The 20,000-nt window shown below is 43.7% G+C and overlaps 1 protein-coding gene across 1 annotated transcript in view; it reads left to right on the top strand.

The window, feature by feature from the left end:
- LOC139416564 (kinesin-like protein KIF1A) overlaps positions 1 to 20,000 on the top strand; it is a 146,445-nt gene that overhangs the window by 14,603 nt on the left and 111,842 nt on the right. Inside the window, exon 2 of the mRNA XM_071165380.1 lies at positions 405 to 740. Coding sequence (XP_071021481.1) covers positions 635 to 740 — 106 coding nt within the window. The 5' untranslated portion in view covers positions 405 to 634. The remainder of the gene's footprint in view (positions 1 to 404; positions 741 to 20,000) is intronic.

Genomic DNA, 20,000 nt, shown 5'->3' with positions numbered 1-20,000 from the left:
ATGTTCAAAAGAGACAAATTGTCAGGCGTCTTTCTGTTGGACCTAACTCCGCCATGGTTAGTTGGACAAAGTCGATGAGGAAAATTAACAATGTTTTCTTTTTGGGGGGGGGGGTAAACGCACAAAAATAAGGTCTGGCTTAGGGAATATTTTGTTCTATGAATTAATCTTCGTTAGCTAATGTATTTTGTTGGTGAATTTTTTAAAACACATAAATCACGTAAAGGTCATGTTAACTGACTGATATTATCTCATAGAACAACAACATATAAGATATATAAGTCTGTGTTGACCTCCGACGTTATTTTTTTGAATTGTGAAGCATCTATGTCGTGCTATATGAAGGCTTTATAAAGCCTTGATGCACTTCAAAATTAAGCAGGACTCTTCTTATTCTATTTCAGGTGTTGCTATACCCGTCTCCCGGACTTTGTGTTTGGGCTCGTTTTGAGAGGCTCTCCGAGCAGGCTGGTCCCAGGCAGGAGGCACCGTATCCCGGACTCTGTGTTTGGGCTTGTTTTGAGAGGCTCTCCGAGCAGGCTGGTCCCAGGCAGGAGGCACCGTATCCCGGACTCTGTGTTTGGGCTCGTTTTGAGAGGCTCTCCGAGCAGGCTGGTCCCAGGCAGGAGGCACCATGTCCGGGGCCTCTGTGAAGGTGGCGGTGCGGGTCCGCCCCTTCAACTCCAGAGAGATGGGGAAGGACAGCAAATGCATCATCCAGATGTCAGGAAACACAACCAGTGAGTATCACACACACACACACACACACTGTGTAAAAAAACACTGTCATTACTACAGTAACAACAATGTTGTTAAATATTCTTTCATGCTTACATTTTCACTTGCATATACGATGTTAAAACCAAATCACAATGGAAGGCAGCCATTTTGTTTTTAATGCTATGACTCCACAGTGTTCAGCCAGCCACATTACACACACACACGCACACACACGTTATTATGCCTCCACAGTGCCCTCAAACAGCCAGATTACACACACACACACGTTATTATGCCTCCACAGTGCCCCCAGACAGCCTTCCACTGAACAGTCAATTACGGGAAACAAAGGAACAAATCTGACCGGGCGTTCATTTGCGGTTTCCTTTACTCGTTCGTGTGGAGGCATTAGGTCATGTGATTTTCACTTTTTGAGGGTGGTTGTTGAACTGTACGTGCGCGTTTCTGTCTTTTAATAGATTGGTTTTCATACGGTTAGAATTGTACAATAAAATGATTATTATTTTGGGAACGGAAGCAATTTAGAAAAATGTTACAAACAGTACAAGGTCATTGCCTATGCTAGGGTAGCTTGCATGTGTGTTGCATGTGTGTTGCTATACCATTGTACAGTTAGACAAATGTAAGGATCAATGTTCATGGTATGGCTAGGCTAGAAAGAACCTGGGAGACACCACAAATTACTTCTTTTTTTTAGGGATTTTTTTTGAGGGATTTATTACGGCTGGAGTCTGGAAGCATTTTGATTGGTCGGTCACCTCTCTCTTGTCCATTGTCCTGGCCTGGTTTCTTGGGATCCCAGGTTATGAAGAGAAGTCTTAGCCATGGTGTTAGGGAGACTGCAGAGAAACTTGATATCCAGCCTGTTCAGTAAGGTACAGCCATTGGTCAATAATAGATGAGCTTCCCTAAAATATTTAGCATATGGCCTAATTTAGTTCATCTACCCCCCCCCCCCCCCCCCCGTTCCCTAGCCTTCTTCATGTCATGACTGGCTCGAGTCAAAAAACCAAGTCCCCATTTCCTCGGACACTCATTGTTGACGTACAGAACAGGACCTATAAGTGTTGTTTGCTGTGCATCCCAAATGGCACCCTATTCCCTAATAGTGCACTACTTTTGACCAGAGACCAATGAGAATAGGGTGCCATTTTGGTTGCATACCCTGTGTATTTTAATAAAGTAATTGTAAACGAGAAAACATTTAAAAAATGTTTAGCACGGCTGTGCTACGGTCTATATGGACACGACCAAAGTCGTTCGTTCTAAATGTTCCGTGGCAACGATCTTCTTCCTTGTTTGCTAGCTAGAACAACTACGGCAAACACAGTCACGTCAAACAATGCAGCTAGAATAACAGCAAAGTAACTGCATTTGCGTTTGTTTTAAGCTGTTGTGGATACGTCCATAATGACGAGCAGGCGAAAAAAGGTCACTCGTCAGGACACTGTACTGAGGAGCTAGCCAACAACACAGCTAACGCAATCACTTCAAACTGAAGCTGGTAAGACAGAAAACTAGCTGCACTTCATATCGTTTGACCAGTTGTTCTATTGAAATCTCTTTGTATACAGTATACAGCCATGAAAAAAATTATGTTGATTCATGATTTCGATTGGCTGAGATTTTTTTTATTTTTGTCTTTCCTGATACGTTAATTCTCAGTATGACAATGGAGGTTGAATTTCAATATTGAAATAATGTTTCAATTGTCGAAAAACACACAGCACTGTTTGTACAAACTCCTGTTGTTGAAACCCAAATGTTAGGCTAGAAGCAAGGAGAAATAATGTCTAGATGCTTTTTACAGTGGACATCAAGTTAATAAATTGGTTGGCTGGGCTGATGGGGACAATAGATGAGCAGGGATTTCTCAGAGGGGCTGATGAGAAATAGATGATCAGGGATTTCTCAGAGGGGCTGATGGGGACAATAGATGAGCAGGGATTTCTCAGAGGGGCTGATGAGAAATAGATGATCAGGGATTTCTCAGAGGGGCTGATAGGGACAATAGATGAGCAGGGATTTCTCAGAGGGGCTGATAGGGACAATAGATGAGCAGGGATTTCTCAGAGGGGCTGATAGGGACAATAGATGAGCAGGGATTTCTCAGAGGGGCTGATAGGGACAATAGATGAGCAGGGATTTCTCAGAGGGGCTGATAGGGACAATAGATGAGCAGGGATTTCTCAGAGGGGCTGATAGGGACAATAGATGAGCAGGGACTTCTCAGATGGTACAGAAAACAAGATGCCATAAATGGCATCATAGGTGTATATATATATATGGCTTAGAACACATCTCAACCAATCACAATGCTTGTTTTTACCAAACTGTTGTAGAATGTAGTTTCTATGCTGCATACCGATATGCTTCATAGTGAGGTGGTCTGTAACGTTTTTTAATCACATGGCCTTTATGCAGTCTTTAGTCTTGTAGCGTCAGGTATTTAGGTAGACTGATGTGGTTAATTTACATAATCATACAGCTGTAAAGAAAAGGTGATATGGAAAGGTCAGGGGGTGTAGAGAAAAGGAGCATTGGAAAGGTCAGGGGGTGTAGAGAAAATGAGCATTGGAAAGGTCAGGGGGTGTAGAGAAAATGAGTATTGGAAAGGTCAGGGGGTGTAGAGAAAATGAGTATTGGAAAGGTCAGGGGGTGTAGAGAAAAGGAGCATTGGAAAGGTCAGGGGGTGTAGAGAAAAGGAGCATTGGAAAGGTCAGGGGGTGTAGAGAAAATGAGCATTGGAAAGGTCAGGGGGTGTAGAGAAAAGGAGTATTGGAAAGGTCAGGGGGTGTAGAGAAAAGGAGTATTGGAAAGGTCAGGGGGTGTAGAGAAAATGAGCATTGGAAAGGTCAGGGGGTGTAGAGAAAATGAGCATTGGAAAGGTCAGGGGGTGTAGAGAAAATGAGCATTGGAAAGGTCAGGGGGTGTAGAGAAAATGAGTATTGGAAAGGTCAGGGGTGTAGAGAAAAGGAGTATTGGAAAGGTCAGGGGGTGTAGAGAAAATGAGCATTGGAAAGGTCAGGGGGTGTAGAGAAAATGAGCATTGGAAAGGTCAGGGGGTGTAGAGAAAATGAGCATTGGAAAGGTCAGGGGGTGTAGAGAAAATGAGCATTGGAAAGGTCAGGGGGTGTAGAGAAAATGAGTATTGGAAAGGTCAGGGGGTGTGAAGAGAAAAGGAGCATTGGAAAGGTCAGGGGGTGTAGAGAAAAGGAGCATTGGAAAGGTCAGGGGGTGTAGAGAAAAGGAGCATTGGAAAGGTCAGGGGGTGTAGAGAAAAGGAGCATTGGAAAGGTCAGGGGGTGTAGAGAAAATGAGCATTGGAAAGGTCAGGGGGTGTAGAGAAAAGGAGTATTGGAAAGGTCAGGGGGTGTAGATAAAATGAGCATTGGAAATGTCAGGGGGTGTAGAGAAAAGGAGCATTGGAAAGGTCAGGGGGTGTGTAGAGAAAAGGAGCATTGGAAATGTCAGGGGGTGTAGAGAAAAGGAGTATTGGAAAGGTCAGGGGGTGTAGAGAAAATGAGCATTGGAAATGTCAGGGGGTGTAGAGAAAAGGAGCATTGGAAAGGTCAGGGGGTGTGTAGAGAAAAGGAGCATTGGAAATGTCAGGGGGTGTAGAGAAAAGGAGTATTGGAAAGGTCAGGGGGTGTAGAGAAAATGAGCATTGGAAAGGTCAGGGGGTGTAGAGAAAAGGAGTATTGGAAAGGTCAGGGGGTGTAGAGAAAAGGAGTACTGGAAAGGTCAGGGGGTGTAGAGAAAAGGAGCATTGGAAAGGTCAGGGGGTGTAGAGAAAAGGAGTATTGGAAAGGTCAGGGGGTGTAGAGAAAAGGAGTACTGGAAAGGTCAGGGGGTGAAGAGAAAAGGAGTACTGGAAATGTCAGGGGGTGTAGAGAAAAGGAGCATTGGAAAGGTCAGGGGGTGTAGAGAAAAGGAGTACTGGAAAGGTCAGGGGTGTAGAGAAAAGGAGCATTGGAAAGGTCAGGGGGTGTAGAGAAAATGAGTATTGGAAAGGTCAGGGGGTGAAGAGAAAAGGAGCATTGGAAAGGTCAGGGGGTGTAGAGAAAAGGAGTATTGGAAAGGTCAGGGGGTGTGAAGAGAAAAGGAGTATTGGAAAGGTCAGGGGGTGTAGGAGGTAATACCTTGGGGTTGTATTTTAACAAATCTAACACAATTGTACATCCAAGTGCTGGTGATAGCACTATAAGTTCAGGGGTGTGTCAGAAATATCTCTGCTATTTTCACAACCGGAATTATGGGCGCAGTAGCTGGATGCGGTGTGAAAAGGCGGAGTTTTGATGAATAAACAAGTTGAAGGTGTGTCAAGGTTTGACCCCCTCACTGGCCAATCAGAACGTGATCCATGGTTAAATATGTGGATTGCTTTAAGTTGAGGTTTATCGTCTTTTATGTATTACATTGTCATCGACTCCAATTCAAATGTTAGTCCGATATAGCCGATTGTTTTGGTAAATAACCGACAGAAACAAAATAACAAAATGTAATCCTATCTCATATTTGATAATGTAAATATGTTGAATATGTTTTGGTACAGAAATAGCATGGCTTCATTATGGAAACGTATTGTTAACATAGGAGATGAGGCTTGAGGACAACACAGTCAGTATAGGCAGGTTGGCATTTTTCCCCTCATGAATGTTGTTCTGGAGGCACCTCTGTAGAGAGTGGTCACTAGCTGGCACAGCCACAAAGTCATAAAATCTGATTTTTAAACCTAATTTTAATCCTAACCTTAACCACGCTGCTAATCCTAATGCCTAACCCTAACCTCAACCACGCTGCTAATACTAATGCCTAACCCTAACCTTAAATTACGACCAAAAAGTTCATTTTGGTTTTCACAAATTTTATAGCCAATATAAAATATTGCTAATTTTGACTTTGCAGCTGGCCTATCTAAGGGTAAATCTCTCAGTTCTGCCTCCAGGACAAGATTCATGACAATAAACGTCAACCTGCTGAGTATTACGGGAGAGGAGATTTAGCCCGTATAGAGCATATTAGCTAATGTTTTATATCTGTTCAGTATAGAGTATCTAAGGACGGAGTACCTATAGGCCCTTCTTACAGTAACTATGACCAGCCCTATAGGCCCTTCTTACAGTAAGTATGACCAGCCCTATAGGCCCTTCTTACAGTAACTTTGACCAGCCCTATAGGCTCTTCTTACAGTAGCTATGACCAGCCCTATAGGCCCTTCTTACAGTAACTTTGACCAGCCCTATAGGCCCTTCTTACAGTAGCTATGACCAGCCCTATAGGCCCTTCTTACAGTAACTTTGACCAGCCCTATAGGCCCTTCTTACAGTAGCTATGACCAGCCCTATAGGCCCTGTCATATGGCACTGGCCTCTGTCTCTGCAACATAACCAGGAGAGAGAGGGAGGGACAGCCATCTCTGCATCTTAACCAATAGAGAGAGGGAGGGACGGCCATCTCTGCATCATAACCAATAGAGAGAGGGAGGAACGGCCATCTCTGCATCTTAACCAATAGAGAGAGGGAGGGACGGCCATCTCTGCATCTTAACCAATAGAGAGAGAGGGAGGGACGGCCATCTCTGCATCATAACCAATAGAGAGAGGGAGTGACGGCCATCTCTGCATCTTAACCAATAGAGAGAGAGGGAGGGACGGCCATCTCTGCATCTTAACCAATAGAGAGAGAGGGAGTGACGGCCATCTCTGCATCTTAACCAATAGAGAGAGAGGGAGTGACGGCCATCTCTGCATCATAACCAATAAAGAGAGAGGGAGTGACGGCCATCTCTGCATCTTAACCAATAGAGAGAGAGGGAGTGACGGCCATCTCTGCATCTTAACCAATAGAGAGAGAGGGAGTGACGGCCATCTCTGCATCTTAACCAATAGAGAGAGAGGGAGGGACGGCCATCTCTGCATCTTAACCAATAGAGAGAGAGGGAGTGACAGCCATCTCTGCATCTTAACCAATAGAGAGAGAGGAATAACATTGGGACGCCCTTGTACTGTCGGATTCCTTCTGTGGTAATCTTCTTGGTGTAGATGCATATCTTTACAGTCATCAGGGAGTCGGCCGGGACACAAACACAACGCCACTATTTCACTTCACAGACTTTGTATTTCCGCAAGCAATGTGTCTTGATTGGCTTCTATGGTAATTACTTGACAAGGAACAGTGATTTCCTTATGCTACCAGAAGGCAATAGGACATGTTTGGTGTTTGTCTCACAGAACAGTGGATTTAAAGTCAAACGTAGTTATTCTTAGAGGAAAGAAGGGGGTCATTTGGGCTGCACCCTGTGCAGCACAGAATACAGATGGAGGGGGGTTCATGGGAGTTCGGTGGACCAATCAGCTCCTCTGCAGCACAGAATACAGATGGGGGGGGGGGTTCATGGGAGTTTGGTGGACCAAGCATCTCCTCTGCAGCACAGAATACAGATGGGGGGGGGGGGTTCCTGGTAGTTCGGTGGACCAATCAGCTCCTCTGCAGCACAGAATACAGATGAGGGGGTTCATGGGAGTTCGGTGGACCAATCAGCTCCTCTGCAGCACAGAATACAGATGAGGGGGTTCAAGGGAGGGCAGTCACAGCTGTCTTTCTCTCTGTAACCTCACCGTGACCCCACCGTGACCTGTCTGTAACCTCTCCGCTAACTTACAGCAACAATGCAATGTACCATGTCATCAAAAACACATCCACTTAATTTAAACCATTTAAGTTTCAATGCGTTTACAAGAAGTTTACCTTAAAATCAGCAGCATTCTAAAGTTGAAACCCTCCTCAGACTTACTTTTTTTTGGATGGGACAGCATTGATGGGACAGCATTGATGGGACAGCATCGATGGGACAGCATTGATGGAACAGCATTTATGGGACAGCATTGATGGGACCGCATTGATGGGACAGCATAGATGGGACAGCATTGATGGGACAGCATCGATGGGACAGCATTGATGGAACAGCATTGATGGGACAGCATCGATGGGACAGCATTGATGGGACAGCATCGATGGGACAGCATTGATGGAACAGCATTGATGGGACAGCATCGATGGGACAGCATTGATGGGACAGCATTGATGGAACAGCATTTATGGGACAGCATTGATGGGACAGCATTGATGGGACAGCATCGATGGGACAGCATTGATGGAACAGCATGGGACAGCATTGATGGGGACAGCATTGATGGGACAGCATTGATGGAACAGCATCGATGGGACAGCATTGATGGGACAGCATTGGGACAGATGGGACAGCATGGGACAGCATTGATGGGACAGCATTGATGGAACAGCATTGATGGGACAGCATTGATGGGACAGCATCGATGGGACAGCATTGATGGGACAGCATTGATGGGACAGCATTGATGGGACCGCATTGATGGAACAGCATTGATGGGACAGCATTGATGGGACAGCATTGATGGGACCGCATTGATGGGACAGCATTGATGGGACAGCATTGATGGGACCGCATTGATGGGACCGCATTGATGGGACAGCATCGATGGGACAGCATCGATGGGACAGCATTGATGGGACAGCATTTACGGGACAGCATTGATGGGACAGCATTGATGGAACAGCATTTATGGGACAGCATTGATTGAACAGCATTTATGGGACAGCATTGATGGGACAGCATTGATGGGACCGCATTGATGGGACAGCATCGATGGGACAGCATTGATGGAACAGCATCGATGGGACAGCATTGATGGGACAGCATTGATGGGACAGCATCGATGGGACAGCATTGATGGGACCGCATTGATGGGACCGCATTGATGGGACAGCATCGATGGGACAGCATTGATGGGACAGCATCGATGGGACAGCATTGATGGGACAGCATCGATGGGACAGCATTGATGGAACAGCATTGATGGGACAGCATTGATGGGACAGCATTGATGGGACAGCATTGATGGGACAGGATGGGACAGCATTGATGGGACAGCATTGATGGGAGCCGCATTGATGGGACAGCATTGATGGGACAGACATGGGACAGCGATGGGACAGCATTGATGGGAACACAGACAATTGATGGGACAGCATTGATTTGACAGCATCGATGGGACAGCATTGATGGAACAGCATTGATGGGACAGCATTGATGGGACAGCATTGATGGGACAGCATTGATGGGACCGCATTAATGGGACAGCATTGATGGGACAGCATTGATGGGACAGCATTGATGGAACAGCATTGATGGGACAGAATTGATGGGACAGCATTGATTTGACAGCATCGATGGGACAGCATTGATGGAACAGCATTGATGGGACAGCATTGATGGGACAGCATTGATGGGACAGAATTGATGGGACAGCATTGATTTGACAGCATCGATGGGACAGCATTGATGGAACAGCATTGATGGGACAGCATTGATGGGACATCATTGATGGAACAGCATTGATGGGACAGCATTGATGGGACCGCATTGATGGGACCGCATTGATGGGACAGCATCGATGGGACAGCATTGATGGAACAGCATTGATGGGACAGCATTGATGGGACAGCATTGATGGGACAGCATTGATGGGACCGCATTAATGGGACAGCATTGATGGGACAGCATTGATGGGACAGCATTGATGGAACAGCATTGATGGGACAGCATTGATGGAACAGCATCGATGGGACAGCATCGATGGGACAGCATCGATGGGACAGCATTGATGGGACAGCATTGATGGAACAGCATTGATGGGACAGCATTGATGGAACAGCATCGATGGGACAGCATCGATTGGACAGCATCGATGGGACAGCATCGATGGAACAGCATTGATGGGACAGCATTGATGGAACAGCATTGATGGGACAGCATTGATGGAACAGCATCGATGGGACAGCATCGATGGGACAGCATTGTGTGCCTGGTGCCAGCTTTTGTCTTGTAAGCCCCTCCAACACAATGCCACCATCCTATTTAGAGGCTCTCAACAGGCGGTTCTCTGTCCATACTGGTTCACTGGCGCTCGTTGCATCCCACATGGTAGACTATCCCCACATTATATTAGGTATCTTTATTCCCCTACGGGTCCTGGTCAAAAGTAGTGCACTACTTAGGCAATAGGGTGCCATTTGGGATGCGCCCCTAGCATATTGTTCCATGTCCATAGTGAGTCAATGGGGCTGGCTGCTTGGATGTAGGGTCTGTCTGTCTGTATGGAGGCTGGATGATGTCATGACAGAACCTCACACATGGTAACAGTGAGACCGGATGGGGGACCGGGGTTTATATGTCCCCTTCTTTGTAGATTTCTGGCCCTAGGGGAGGGGGGTCGAGAGCGAGGAGTGGAGGTCTTTGTGCATCGTGCTCTTTGGAGGCAGAGGGAGGTGGGTAGAGGAAGATAGACGAGAGAGAGAGAGAGAGAGAGAGAGAGCTGGGAGGAGGAAGGTAGAGAGAGAGAGAGAGAGAGCTGGGAGGAGAATGGTAGATGAGAGAGAGAGAGCTTGGAGGAGAAAGGTAGACGAGAGAGGGAGATAGAGAGAGAGAGAGAGGAAGGGGGTTATGTTGAAGGTAAAGAGGGAGAGCTGGGAGGAGGAAGGTAGATGAGAGAGAGAGAGAGAGAGAGAGAGAGACAGAGAGAGAGAGAGCTGGGAGGAGAATGGTATATGAGAGAGAGAGAGCTTGGAGGGGGAAGGTAGAGAGAGAGAGCTGGGAGGAGGAAGGTAGATGAGAGAGAGACTGGGACTATGGGAGGGGTTAAATCCCTGCTCCAACCTCTCTGTCTATTTGTTTCTCTGGGACTATGGGAGGGGTTAAATCCCTGCCTATGATAGTCTCCCTCTCTCTCTGTCTCTCTCTCTCTCTCTGTCTCTCTGTCTCTCTCTCTCTCTCTCTGTCTCTCTCTCTCTCTGTCTCTGTCTCTGTCTCTCTCTCTGTCTCTCTCTCTCTCTCTCTCTCTGTCTCTGTCTCTCTCTCTCTCTCTGTCTCTCTCTCTCTCTCTCTCTCTCTCTCTCTCTGTCTCTCTCTCTCTCTCTCTCTGTCTCTCTCTCTGTCTCTGTCTCTGTCTCTCTCTCTGTCTCTCTCTCTATTGAGTAGACCAGCTCATCCATGGCTGTCTGACTGACAAAGCATCACCAAAAGACACATACTGTACGAGAGACATCAACCAAAGCATCAGGAAGCAGCAGGATAGTCTCCTATGATAGAATATGATGGGAAGATATCAAACTGGAAACACATGTTGCTTTCACCTCTGTATGAAAGGGAACACACACGTCACACACCCACCCACCCACGCACACACACACACACACACACGTCACACACACGCACGTCACACACACACCATAACGAGACAATAAAGAGCAGAGAACACCTGCTATCTGAACTGAAATGAGCTTTTCATTATAACCTGTCTAAATTACCCCCGTCACTACGAGACCTGGCGTCCTCCATAAACACTGTCACTCCGAGACCTGGCGTCTTTCATATACTCAACACCTTTACAGTCTGGGTTTCCATCCGAAACACTTTGACCTTCTGTTAAACAAGGCTGTGTTGGAGATTAGAGATGTGTCAAATCAAATCAAATTGTATTTGTTACATTGCTTGGTAAACAACAGGTGTAGACTAACAGTGAAATACTAACGGGTCTTTCAACAATGCAGAGAGAAACATAGATGCAGTAGAAAACATAAAAATGTAATTGGGGTGGCAGGTAAGCCACTGTTCCTAGGTCAGTTAACCCACTGTTCCTAGGTCAGTTAACCCACTGTTCCTAGGTCAGTTAACCCACTGTTCCTAGACCAGTTAACCCACTGTTCCTAGACCAGTTAACCCACTGTTCCTAGGCCAGTTAACCCCACTGTTCCTAGGCCAGTTAAACCACTGTTCCTAGACCAGTTAACCCACTGTTCCTAGGCCAGTTAACCCACTGTTCCTAGGCCAGTTAACCCACTGTTCCTAGGCCAGTTAACCCACTGTTCCGAGACCAGTTAACCCACTGTTCCTAGGCCAGTTAACCCACTGTTCCTAGACCAGTTAACCCACTGTTCCTAGGTCAGTTAAACCACTGTTCCTAGGCCAGTTAACCCACTGTTCCTAGGCCAGTTAACCCACTGTTCCTAGGCCAGTTAACCCACTGTTCCGAGACCAGTTAACCCACTGTTCCTAGACCAGTTAACCCACTGTTCCTAGGCCAGTTAAACCACTGTTCCTAGACCAGTTAACCCACTGTTCCTAGGCCAGTTAATCCACTGTTCCTAGACCAGTTAACCCACTGTTCCTAGGCCAGTTAACCCACTGTTCCGAGACCAGTTAACCCACTGTTCCTAGACCAGTTAACCCACTGTTCCTAGGTCAGTTAAACCACTGTTCCTAGGCCAGTTAACCCACTGTTCCTAGGCCAGTTAACCCACATTTCCTAGGCCAGTTAACCCACTGTTCCTAGACCAGTTAACCCACTGTTCCTAGGCCAGTTAACCCACTGTTCCTAGGCCAGTTAACCCACTGTTCCTAGGTCAGTTAAACCACTGTTCCTAGGCCAGTTAACCCACTGTTCCTAGGCCAGTTAACCCACTGTTCCTAGGCCAGTTAAACCACTGTTCCTAGGCCAGTTAACCCACTGTTCCTAGACCAGTTAACCCACTGTTCCTAGGCCAGTTAAACCACTGTTCCTAGGCCAGTTAACCCACTGTTCCTAGGCCAGTTAACCCACTGTTCCTAGGCCAGTTAACCCACTGTTCCTAGACCAGTTAACCCACTGTTCCTAGGCCAGTTAACCCACTGTTCCTAGGCCAGTTAACCCACTGTTCCGAGACCAGTTAACCCACTGTTCCTAGACCAGTTAAACCACTGTTCCTAGGCCAGTTATCCTAGGCCCTTATCACCCTCCTTAGAGTCTGCCCCCTTATCACCCTACCTAGAGTCTGCCCACTTATCACCCTCCCTAGAGTCTGCCCCCTTATCACCCTCCTTAGTCTGCCCCCTTATCACCCTCCTTAGTCTGCCCCCTTATCACCCTCCTTAGTCTGCCCCCTTATCACCCTCCTTAGTCTGCCCCCTTATCACCCTCCTTAGAGTCTGCCCCCTTATCACCCTCCTTAGTCTGCCCCCTTATCGCCCTCCTTAGAGTCTACCCCCTTATCACCCTCCTTAGGGTCTGCCCCCTTATCACCCTCCTTAGGGTCTGCCCCCTTATCACCCTCCTTAGAGTCTGCCCCCTTATCACCCTCCTTAGAGTCTGCCCCCTTATCACCCTCCTTAGTCTGCCCCCTTATCACCCTCCTTAGGGTCTGCCCCCTTATCACCCTCCTTAGGGTCTGCCCCCTTATCACCCTCCTTAGAGTCTGCCCCCTTATCACCCTCCTTAGTCTGCCCCCTTATCACCCTCCTTAGTCTGCCCCCTTATCACCCTCCTTAGAGTCTACCACCCTTGGGGTCCCCCCCCCCCCTTAGAGTCACTGAATGTTAACATATGTTGTCCATGCCAATAAAGCCCCTTGAATTGAACTGAATTTAATTCCCTCTATTCCCTTTTGCGCCCCAAATAGCACCCTATTCCCTACATAGTGCACTACTTTTGATCAGGGCCCATATTCCCTATATAGTGCACTACTTTTGGGTACTATTTTGGGTGGAACCCTTCTGTTCACTCAATCTGGTCCACATCCAGCCCTCCTCTGACCAAGGATGCTGCTGATGTAATTTTTGTGCACTCTTGCTAAGACAGACAGAGAGAGAGGGAGAGGGACTGAGAGAGAGGAAGAGAGAGAGAGAGAGAGAGAGAGAGAGAGGGAGAGAGAGAGAGAGAGAGAGAGACTGAGAGACTGAGAGACAGAGAGAGAGAGAGGGGGACTGAGAGAGAGGAAGAGAGAGATAGAGAGATAGAGACTGAGAGAGGAAGAGAGAGTGAGAAAGAGAGAGAGGAAGAGAGAGCGAGAAAGAGAGAGAGAGACAGAGAGAGAGAGAGAGAGAGAGAGAGAGAGAGAGAGAGACTGAGAGAGAGGAAGAGAGAGAGAGAGAGAGAGAGAGAGAGAGAGAGAGAGAGAGAGACTGAGAGACTGAGAGAGCGAGAGAGAGGGACTGAGAGAGAGGAAGAGAGAGAGAGAGAGAGAGATAGAGACTGAGAGAGGAAGAGAGAGTGAGAAAGAGAGAGAGGAAGAGAGCGAGAAAGAGAGAGAGCGACAGAGAGAGAGAGAGAGAGAGAGAGAGAGAGAGAGAGAGAGAGAGAGAGAGAGAGAGAGAGAGAGGGAGAGAGAGAGAGAGACGGAAACAGAGAGAGAGAGAAACAGAGAGAGAGAGCAACACTGGTTCTGTGTAACGGTGTGATGTTTGTGAAGGTGTGATAGTGTCCTTGTGGAGTGGTTTGATGGTGTAATCAGTGATGTTATTGTATATATAATGTTATAGTAGATATAATGTTATTGTAGATGTTATAGTAGATATAATGTTATAGTAGATATAATGTTATAGTATAGATAATGTTATAGTAGATATAATGTTATAGTAGATGTAATGTTATAGTATATATAATTATATAGTATATGTAATGTTATAGTATATATAATGTTATAGTAGATATAATGTTATAGTAGATATAATGTTGTAGTAGATATAATGTTATAGTAGATGTCATAGTAGATATAATGTTATAGTAGATGTCATAGTAGATATAATGTTATAGTATAGATAATGTTATAGTATATATAATGTTATAGTAGATGTTATAGTAGATATAATTATATAGTATATGTAATGTTATAGTAGATATAATGTTATAGTAGATGTTATAGTAGATATAATGTTATAGTATAGATAATGTTATAGTAGATATAATGTTATAGTATATATAATTATATAGTATATGTAATGTTATAGTAGATATAATGTTATAGTAGATATAATGTTATAGTATAGATAATGTTATAGTAGATATAATGTTATAGTATATGTAATGTTATAGTATATATAATGTTATAGTAGATATAATGTTATAGTAGATATAATGTTATAGTATATATAATTATATAGTATATGTAATGTTATAGTAGATATAATGTTATAGTATATATAATTATATAGTATATGTAATGTTATAGTATATATAATGTTATAGTAGATATAATGTTATAGTAGATATAATGTTATAGTATATATAATTATATAGTATATGTAATGTTATAGTAGATATAATGTTGTAGTAGATATAATTATATAGTATATGTGATGTTATAGTATATATAATGTTATAGTAGATATAATGTTATAGTAGATATAATGTTATAGTAGATGTCATAGTAGATATAATGTTATAGTAGATATAATGTTATTGTAGAATAATGTTATAGTAGATATAATGATATAGTAGATATAATGATATATTAGATGTTATAGTATATATAATGTTATAGTATATATCATGTTATAGTAGATATAATGTTATATTAGATGTTATAGTAGATATAATGTTATAGTATATATAATGTTATAGTAGATATAATGTTGTAGTAGATATAATTATATAGTATATGTAATGTTATAGTAGATATAATGTTATAGTAGATGTTATAGTAGATATAATGTTATAGTAGATATAATGTTATTGTAGAATAATGTTATAGTAGATATAATGATATAGTAGATATAATGATATATTAGATATAATGTTATAGTAGATATAACGTTGTTGTAGATGTAATGTTATAGTATATATAATGATATAGTAGATATAACGTTGTTGTAGTTGTAAGGTTATGGTAGATGTTTTCCTATCCTTATTTTACAACAAGGCATGTGTTGTTGTGTTTAGCGAAAGTACCAGTCAGTGTCTGCTGTGTTCTCCCGAGGGGCTCGTCGGCTGGTTGTTTGATTTGATCAAGTTGTTTGTTCTGTGCTCTTTGTTATCTTCTGAAACAACCCAGAATACACTGCATATACTACTGGTACTACAGATACCACTGGTACTACTGGTACTACTGGTACTGCAGATACTACTTATACTACTTATACTACTGGTACTACAGATACTACTGGTACTACTGGTACTACAGATACTACTTATACTACAGATACTACTGGTACTACAGATACTACTGGTACTACTGGTACTACAGATACTACTTATATTACTGGTACTACAGATACCACTGGTACTACTAGTACTACTGGTACTACAGATACTACTTATACTACGTATACTACTGGTACTACAGATACTACAGATACTACTTATACTACTGGTACTACAGATACTACAGATACTACTGGTACGACAGATACTACTTATACTACAGATACTACTGGTACTACATATACTACTGGTGCTACTGGTACCTCTGGTACTACTGGTACTACAGATACTACGTATACTACTGGTACTAAAGATACTACTTATACTACTTATACTACTGGTACTACAGATACTACAGATACTACTGGTACTACTGGTGCTACAGATACTACAGATACTACTGGTACTACTGGTACTACAGATACTACAGATACTAATGGTACTATTGGTACTACAGATACTACTCATACTACAGGTACTACAGATACTACAGATATTACTGGTATTACAGTTACTACTGCTATTACAGTTACTACTGGTATTACTGGCACTACAGGTACTACTGGTACTACAGATACTACAGATACTACTGGTACTACAGGTACCACAGATACTACAGATATTACTGGTTTTACAGTTACTACTGGTAGTACAGTTACTACTGGTATTACAGTTACTACTGGTATTACTGGCACTACAGGTACTACTAGTACTACTTGTACTACTTATACTACTGGTACTACAGATACTACTTATACTACATACAGTGCCTTGCGAAAGTATTCGGCCCCCTTGAACTTTGCGACCTTTTGCCACATTTCAGGCTTCAAACATAAAGATATAAAACTGTATTTTTTTGTGAAGAGTCAACAACAAGTGGGACACAATCATAAAGTGGAACGACATTTATTGGATATTTCAAACTTTTTTAACAAATCAAAAACTGAAAAATTGGGCGTGCAAAATTATTCAGCCCCTTTACTTTCAGTGCAGCAAACTCTCTCCAGAAGTTCACTGAGGATCTCTGAATGATCCAATGTTGACCTAAATGACTAATGATGATAAATACAATCCACCTGTGTGTAATCAAGTCTCCGTATAAATGCACCTGCACTGTGATAGTCTCAGAGGTCCATTAAAAGCGCAGAGAGCATCATGAAGAACCAGGAACACACCAGGCAGGTCCGAGATACTGTTGTGAAGAAGTTTAAAGCCGGATTTGGATACAAAAAGATTTCCCAAGCTTTAAACATCCCAAGGAGCACTGTGCAAGCGATAATATTGAAATGGAAGGAGTATCAGACCACTGCAAATCTACCAAGACCTGGTCGTCCCTCTAAACTTTCAGCTCATACAAGGAGAAGACTGATCAGAGATGCAGCCAAGAGGCCCATGATCACTCTGGATGAACTGCAGAGATCTACAGCTGAGGTGGGAGACTGTCCATAGGACAACAATCAGTCGTATATTGCACAAATCTGGCCTTTATGGAAGAGTGGCAAGAAGAAAGCCATTTCTTAAAGATATCCATAAAAAGTGTTGTTTAAAGTTTGCCACAAGCCACCTGGGAGACACACCAAACATGTGGAAGAAGGTGCTCTGGTCAGATGAAACCAAAATTGAACTTTTTGGCAACAATGCAAAACGTTATGTTTGGCGTAAAAGCAACACAGCTGAACACACCATCCCCACCGTCAAATATGGTGGTGGCAGCATCATGGTTTGGGCCTGCTTTTCTTCAGCAGGGACAGGGAAGATGGTTAAAATTGATGGGAAGATGGATGGAGCCAAATACAGGACCATTCTGGAAGAAAACCTGATGGAGTCTGCAAAAGACCTGAGACTGGGACGGAGATTTGTCTTCCAACAAGACAATGATCCAAAACATAAAGCAAAATCTACAATGGAATGGTTCAAAAATAAACATATCCAGGTGTTAGAATGGCCAAGTCAAAGTCCAGACCTGAATCCAATCGAGAATCTGTGGAAAGAACTGAAAACTGCTGTTCACAAATGCTCTCCATCCAACCTCACTGAGCTCAAGCTGTTTTGCAAGGAGGAATGGGAAAAAACGTCAGTCTCTCGATGTGCAAAACTGATAGAGACATACCCCAAGCGACTTACAGCTGTAATCGCAGCAAAAGGTGGCGCTACAAAGTATTAACTTAAGGGGCTGAATAATTTTGCACGCCCAATTTTTCAGTTTTTGATTTGTTAAAAAAGTTTGAAATATCCAATAAATGTCGTTCCACTTCATGATTGTGTCCCACTTGTTGTTGATTCTTCACAAAAAAATACAGTTTTATATCTTTATGTTTGAAGCCTGAAATGTGGCAAAAGGTCGCAAAGTTCAAGGGGGCCGAATACTTTCGCAAGGCACTGTATAATACTGGTACTACTGGTACTACTGGTACTACTTATACTACAGATACTACTGGTACTACAGATTTTACAGATACTACTGGTACTACTTTTACTACAGATACTACAGATACTACTGGTACTACTTATACTACTGGTACTACAGATACTACAGATACTACTTATACTACAGATACTACTGGTACTACTGGTACTACAGATTTTACAGATACTACTGGTAAGTCAGATAGTGGTGAAATGAGCTACAGGAGAGCACCAGTCATGGTTCACTAGCTATTTATGCTGTGTGTGTGTGTGTGTGTGTGTGTGCATTATGTCTGTCTTTGTCTGGTTTATCATTAGACCTATACATTAAACCTGATCTAGTAAATTAGGTGTCTCATGTTTTTGTCATGGCTGGTTAATGTACCTGAAACCCTAAACCCTACCCAGGCCACCCTGGCCGATGTTCACCAGATCTCAAATACAGCGGGAAGCGAAACCAAATGGCACCCTATTCCCTACAGAGTGCACTATTTTAGACCAGAGCCCTATGGCACCCTATTCCCTACAGAGTGCACTATTTTAGACCAGAGCCCTATGGCACCCTATTCCATACAGAGTGCACTATTTTAGACCAGAGCCCTATGGCATCCTATTCCCTTCAGAGTGCACTATTTTAGACCAGAGCCCTATGGCACCCTATTCCCTTCAGAGTGCACTATTTTAGACCAGAGCCCTATGGCACCCTATTCCCTACAGAGTGCACTATTTTAGACCAGAGCCCTATGGCACCCTATTCCCTACAGAGTGCACTATTTTAGACCAGAGCCCTATGGAACCCTATTCCCTACAGAGTGCACTATTTTAGACCAGAGCCCATAGGCCAGTGGCTGTGTCAGTGACAGGGAAATGTTTAATCGCCTCTTCTCTTCAGAGTCGACTTAGCCCCTGGCTTGTTCCTCATTTTGAGGCAGAGCGTTGGGCCAGTAACCGAAAGGTTGCAAGATCGAATCACCGAGCTGACAAGGTAAAAAATCTGTCATTCTGCCCCCGGAACAAGGCAGTTAACCCACTGTTCCCCTGTAGGCCATCATTGTAAATAAGAATTTGTTCTTCACTGACTTGCCTGGATAAATAAATACAAATGATCTTAGCCTCTGGCAATGGCTACATAAGAGCAGCTAAATAGCATAGTCATCATCACAATGATTCACATGACCATTTTGTATTGATATCGATACACTTTGTACTGTGAAGTGATTATGAAGACTGATTCTGATTACAAATATAACATCGATAATAGACGGGGTCTAACTGGTCTCACTGACAGTGTCTGTTGCAAGGTTGGGGTCAATTTCAGGCAATACAGAAAGTCATCCCTATTACCAAATGGTCCTCATGGACACGACATTGAAGAGAATTGTAATTTCAGTGTACTTCTTCAATTGATTGGAATTAACCTTGAACCCTGGTCTACTGGAGTCTGTCGTGCTAAAGCGTGTGATATGAAGGGGCTCTTGAATGTGTGGACGACATGAGGATGGACTGGACTAGAATAGAGCTCTGGTACCCCGACCCGAGCCCAACGATTTGCTGCTGCTACTCTCTGTTCATCATATGTGCACAGTCTCTTTAACCATGTCTACATGTACATACTACCTCAATCAGCCTGACTAACCGGTGTCTGGATGTAGCCTCTCTACTGTATATAGCCTCTCTACTGTATATAGCCTCTCTACTGTATATAGCCTCTCCACTTTATATAGCCTCTCTACTTTATATAGCCTCTCTACTGAATATAGCCTCTCTACTGTATATAGCCTCTCTACTCTATATAGCCTG

The sequence above is a fragment of the Oncorhynchus clarkii genome, chromosome 1 (genome assembly GCF_045791955.1).
Source record: "Oncorhynchus clarkii lewisi isolate Uvic-CL-2024 chromosome 1, UVic_Ocla_1.0, whole genome shotgun sequence".
Classification (NCBI taxonomy): domain Eukaryota; kingdom Metazoa; phylum Chordata; class Actinopteri; order Salmoniformes; family Salmonidae; genus Oncorhynchus; species Oncorhynchus clarkii.
This window is presented reverse-complemented; position numbering and strand designations above follow the sequence as displayed.